This window comes from Cyprinodon variegatus, unplaced genomic scaffold, assembly GCF_000732505.1.
Source record: "Cyprinodon variegatus isolate N-32 unplaced genomic scaffold, C_variegatus-1.0 Scaffold558, whole genome shotgun sequence".
Taxonomy (NCBI): Eukaryota; Metazoa; Chordata; class Actinopteri; order Cyprinodontiformes; family Cyprinodontidae; genus Cyprinodon; species Cyprinodon variegatus.
In genome coordinates, this window is record NW_015151011.1 from 501,641 (window position 1) to 507,312 (window position 5,672).

General features: G+C 50.8%; 1 protein-coding gene across 1 annotated transcript in view; it reads right to left on the reverse strand.

Annotated features, from left to right (window-relative positions):
• Positions 1-143: 143 nt before the first annotated feature.
• LOC107095579 (cingulin-like protein 1) overlaps positions 144-5,672 on the reverse strand; it is a 12,286-nt gene continuing 6,757 nt past the window's right edge. Inside the window, exons 8-16 of the mRNA XM_015391728.1 lie at positions 3,989-4,141; positions 3,751-3,918; positions 3,496-3,669; positions 3,073-3,162; positions 2,914-2,997; positions 2,710-2,828; positions 2,524-2,632; positions 2,192-2,355; positions 144-1,305 (exon numbers count right to left, since the gene is read on the reverse strand). Of these exons, the coding sequence (XP_015247214.1) occupies positions 1,182-1,305; positions 2,192-2,355; positions 2,524-2,632; positions 2,710-2,828; positions 2,914-2,997; positions 3,073-3,162; positions 3,496-3,669; positions 3,751-3,918; positions 3,989-4,141 (1,185 nt within the window). The 3' untranslated portion in view covers positions 144-1,181. The remainder of the gene's footprint in view (positions 1,306-2,191; positions 2,356-2,523; positions 2,633-2,709; positions 2,829-2,913; positions 2,998-3,072; positions 3,163-3,495; positions 3,670-3,750; positions 3,919-3,988; positions 4,142-5,672) is intronic.

Here is a 5,672-nt window from a genome sequence, read left to right on the forward strand (position 1 = left end):
TGGTGTGAATTGGAGCTATAGAAATAAACTGAATAGAATAGAATTGAATCAATCGCTTAGAGCTGCTTACAAACCTTTAAAAGTCAAGAGGCTGAAAAGTGATGTTTGGTAGTCAATGACGACACACATCACATGTCAACGGTTTGAAGACTTTAATGTTAGTTTGCACCAAGGGCTGAAAATAAATACCCACTCTGACAGAAAATAGTTTTAGCTTTAAGACAAAGTGTAAAACAAAAAGTGTGACATTTGATTTCTAACCTCATGTTGTGCTCGTTTAAAACAAGAAAACATTGTAAACACGGTAAAAATGTTTTAGGTTTATTTCAATAAACCAACAATTTCCTCTTTTTTTTTTTCTTTTTTTTTACAAACAGGTGATTTTACCACAGTTTTAAAAAAGGCTGTTAGTAGAACACGGTTCAGTAAAAATCCCCTCCGTGCTTTAAAAATGATTTCCTCACTTTAAACGTGCTCAATAGAGATGGGAGTAAACTGGTAATCTGAATGTTTGGCACCGCCCCCCCAGATTAAATGTTCATATAATCTCCACCTCTGGAAGAACTCCTCTACAGACGGACAGACAGACGGACAGACAGTTACATCGACGCAGCAGCAAAATAAAAACAAAGACGTCCCACAAAGACTTTATCTTTAAAAACAATACATGTATAAATAATCTCTCTTGTGATTGAGTTGAAAATAGCCGCGATCAAATCCCTCGGTATCCCACGGAGACGCTGTAAAACATCTTAGACAAAATACTGCAGATGCATTTGTTCCTTTACAGAAAATAAACGTGTCATCTGAATGTTTAAAGCTTATTTTATCTATCAGGCCACAGAAATTCCTGCTCCCAGAAACAGGTGAAAGAAAACAGCAGCTGGAGCCACAGGTGGGGGTAGTTCTCAACTTTAGCCAGCAGAGGGAGACATTCTTTTATATGGAGTCCTGATTACGGGGCTAACCTGTACGTTTGGAGTCGTTTCATGGCAGAAACCACCGGAAGATAAAAAAATAACCTGTTTGCTACAAACCGAGCACCAAATTTCATCAAACATTTGAATGAATTCCAGTTTAAAGTGTTGAACGAATTCCCAGACGCGCGGGATGGTTTCCCACCGGATGAAGGTGGGCTCTGCTGCAGAGCTCCTGCTAAACTCCAATCCTCCTGAGAACCATCAGACGTTAGTCACGCTGCTTGGCGGATCGTTCGCTGGCAGCTCTTCCTCCTCGTCTTCGTCCGCACTCAGATCCAGCCGCAGGTTGTCCAGGGTCTGCCGGATGCTCAGGTTCTCCTTACGTCTGGTAGAAACACGGAAAGCTTCATTCATTTCACATTTCTCAGTCTGAAGCTGAAAAAAACCAACATATATTCTCATTTTCCTGGTTTTATCATGTTTAAACCACAAAACAGACATCTTAGAAACGGCGTTTTGTTTTAACAGTGTAAGAATGATGGAGTCAGACTGGGAGGAAACCAGTGGCTATGTCCAGTCGATTGGAGTTTAAATATCTAAAGTCCTTCATCTCACAGAGAGGCTTCCTAGAGATAAAGATGGCGGCATGCTGAGATACGCTGCTGAAGATTCTCAGTCATCCAGGTTATTTCAAAAAAGTCTGAAGACGTTTCTCTTCCATCCAGGAAGCTTTTTCAATCCAAAATGTCAGAAATAGCGTTTAGTTCCAGGTTTTATCCAGCAGCCCAACAAAGCCTGGTTTTAGTTTAGAAAACATGCAAATAGAAACGGATGAACGGGTCCCCCCCTTTGGAATGGGGGTCGTTTGGGTTCTCTGTTAGCCTGCAATGCCCCATACCTGTCTATGCCTCTACATGTGAAATCAGAATGAGAACTAAAAAAAAAAACTGATAAATTCAGCAGGAAAAATTTATATATTTGCTTTTATTTGTTTTTTTAAAAACATTTATCAGATGAAAACTAGCATCCTACCTCATTAGCACTGAAGCTATCACCTGTTTTTAAAAAATAATTAGTAAAACTGAATTTTTTTCAAGAAAAAAATGAAATAGATCCAAAGGAGCTATCAGTAACCGTGTTCCAGCGCAGATCATCGTTAGAATTTCTTTGAGTATTATGTCTTCGGTAGAAACGGGGACCAGGACAGGATCTACAGGGGCCCTGGCCCCCGTTGGCCCCCGTCTAGAACCGGCCATGCCGTTCCGCCTTACTTGCTCTGGAGGTGCTGGTCCATCAGCTGCCTCTGCAGGCGGCTGCTCGTCTCCCTCTCCTCGGTCAGCTCCCTCTGGAGGTGGCGGAACTGCGCCTCCTTCCTGGTGGCCTCCTCCTCCACCTCGTTGAGCTGCCGCTTCAGGGTCCGGATCCTCTGGTTCATCTGCAGAACCAGGAGAACCAGCTGGGTCAGTTCTGCCATTTCTTTTTGTTTTAAAGTGTGACTGATTTAAAAAGTGGGAGGAAGAACCAGGAAGCAGTTCATCTAGAAACCAGAGGGGTTCGGCGCTCTGCTGCCCCCCAGTGGAGGAACCCTGCAGCAGCGTCTTACCAGCTCCTTCTGCTCGGTGGCGATCCGCTGCTCCTCCTCCATCTGGTCGTTCAGCTCGTTGATCTTCCTCTCCAGTTTACTGATGGTGTTGCTCAGATTTGCTTTGTTCCTGCAGAAACATGGAAGCAGCCATGACGGTCTGCAGGGCGTCTCCAGCTCCGCGTGTCTGTCTGGAATCGGACTCACCTCTCCTCCGCTCTCAGAGCGCTCTCCAGCTCCTTGGACCGGGTCTCGGCTCGGGAGACCACGTCCTCCTGGACCCTGGAGCTCTCCAGGTCCTCCACCTGCAGGCGAAGGTCTCTGATCTGCACGGACAGATCCAGACATTAATGCAGCTTCCATCATGCCAGCGGGGACGGCGAACGCTGCCGACGCCTCTGGGGGGGTTACCTGTCTCTCCATGAAAGTCTTCTCCATCTCCAGCTGGTCGCTCAGATCTTTCTCCTGAATCAGCTTAAGCTGCAGCTGCTCGGTCTGAAAGCGGAGGCGGACAGGTTAAAGGCCCGGTTCTGGTCCAGATGGTTCTTCTCCTCGGCGAACATCTCCTACCTGCTCGATGGCCTTCTTCTGCTTGGCGGCCCACCGCCGCTCGCTGTCCTGCAGCTCCTCCAGTTCGCTCTCCAGGTCGATCAGCTTCTCCTGTTAGTGGTTAAAAACAAACTGCTTCAGTTTATTCTAGAAGTTACAGGAAGGGGTGTTTTCAGGGTAAAGCAGCTGATCGTTAAACAGGATTAGCCTCATTAATGCCTCATTAATGCCTCATTAATGCCTCATTAATGCCTCATTAATGAGGCATTAATGAGGCATTAATGAGGCATTAAGCCAAACTGATGGTTCACATTCTGATCAACTGGAGGCTCCTTCACGCAGTCAGGCTTTCATTCAGGGATAAAAACAAACTTTTTAAAGGAAATGTTCTTAAAATGGGAGATTAACTCAAATTATATTTAAAGATTGTTAGTCTTCTGGTACCTGAGCGGTTTTCAGCTGCTTGGTCAGGTCGTCCTTGGTGTGGTTGGTGGCCTGCAGCTCCAGGGTCAGGTCGTCCACCGTCCTCTCCGCCTGCCGGACCTGCAGCTGCAGCCGCTCCCTCAGCTGGATCTCGTCCTCCAGGCTGCGCTCCTTATCGATCAGCTTTCCAGAGACCTGGACCCAGACAGAAACCCACGGAGAACCTGAAGCTCCGGCGGGACGGTCGCGCCCCCCCCTGCTATGACCTCCACTGACCTCTCCCTGCAGTTTGCTGACTGTTAGCTCCAGCCTCTGGATCTCCTGGTCCTTCTCCAGAATCAGCTCCTCCAGCTCATCCACTCGGTTCTGGGCGTCCTCACGCAGCTTGTGCTGCAGGTTCAGTTCTGCCGAGCTCTGGGTGGAGATCTGCAGCGCCTCGCCGAGCTAAAAACATCCAGAAGATCAGCAGCTGTCCTGCAGGACTCGGAGCTGCAGCCTGAGAGCGCTCCTGTACCTCCTCCTCCAGCCTGAGGATGGTGCTGTTGAGATCAGCTGTCCTCTTGTCTCGGGTTTCTTTGTCCACCTCCATCTCCTCGATCTGCCTCTCTGCCAGCCACAGCTTCTCAGCCAGACCTTTGGCGTGCTGGTTCTGCTTCTCCATGTTCTCCTGCAGGAAACATCAGAGGAAAACATCAACCTTCTGCTTCCTTTCCTGAAAACAAGCAGCGTCACGTTCTCTGATCCTCAGACGCATCCGCCCGACGCTACAATGGAAGCTTAACGTCCAGCTGATAGCTGACCGCCAGCTGGGATCTAAGACGAATGGAGCCATTTCTCCTCTAGCCAGGAAGCAGCCAGGAAGCAGCCAGGAAGCAGCCAGGAGGCAGCCAGGAAGTAGCCAGGAGGCAGCCAGGAAGTAGCAAGGAAGCAGCCAAGAAGGAGGCAGCCAGGAAGTAGCAAGGAAGCAGCCAGGAAGTAGCCAGGAAGCATCCAGGAGGCAGCCAGGAAGCAGCCAGGAGGCAGCCAGAAGGCAGCCATGAAGTAGCAAGGAAGCTGCCAAGAAGGAGGCAGCCAGGAAGTAGCAAGGAAGCAGCCAGGAAGTAGGCAGCCAGGAAGTAGCAAGGAAGCAGCCAGGAAGGAGGCAGCCAGGAAGTAGCAAGGAAGCAGCCAGGAGGCAGCCAGGAAGCAGCCAGGAGGCAGCCAGGAAGCAGGCAGAAGGCAGCCAGGAAGTAGCCAGGAAGCAGCCATGAGGCAGCCAGAAGGCAGCCAGGAAGTAGCAAGGAAGCTGCCAAGAAGGAGGCAGCCAGGAAGTAGCAAGGAATCAGCCAGGAAGTAGGCAGCCAGGAAGTAGCAAGGAAGCAGCCAGGAAGGAGGCAGCCAGGAGGCAGCCAGGAAGCAGCCATGAAGTAGCAAGGAAGCAGCCAGGAAGGAGCCAGGAGGCAGCCAGGAAGCAGCCAGGAGGCAGCCAGGAAGAACCCAGGAAGTAGCCAGGAGGCAGCAGAAGGCAGCCAGGAAGTAGCAAGGAAGCAGCCAGGAAGTAGCCAGGAAGCAGCCAGGAAGTAGTCAGGAAGCAGCCAGGAAGCAGGCAGGAGGCAGCCAGGAAGCAGCCAGGAAGTAGCCAGGAAGGAGCCAGGAGGCAGTCAGGAAGCAGCCAGGAAGAACCCAGGAAGTAGCCAGGAAGCAGCCAGGAAGCAGCCAGGAAGTAGCCAGGAAGCAGCCAGGAAGCAGCCAGCAGGCAGTCAGGAAGTAGCCAGGAAGCAGCCAGGAGGCATCCAGGAAGTAGCCAGGAAGCAGCCAGGAAGTAGCCAGGAGGCAGCCAGGAAGCAGCCAGGAGGCAGCCAGGAAGAACCCAGGAAGTAGCCAGGAGGCAGCCAGAAGGCAGCCAGGAAGTAGCCAGGAAGCAGCCAGCAGGCAGTCAGGAAGTAGCCAGGAAGCAGCCAGGAGGCATCCAGGAAGTAGCCAGGAAGTAGCCAGGAAGCAGCCAGGAAGTAGCCAGGAAGAAGCCAGGAAGTAGCCAGGAAGTAGTCAGGAAGTAGCCAGGAAGCAGCCAGGAGGCAGCCAGGAAGCAGCCAGGAAGCAGCCAGGAAGTAGCCAGGAAGCAGCCAGGAAGCAGCCAGGAGGCAGCCAGGAAGCAGCCAGGAAGCAGCCAGGAAGTAGCCAGGAAGCAGCCAGGAAGCAGCCAGGAAGCAGCCAGGAAG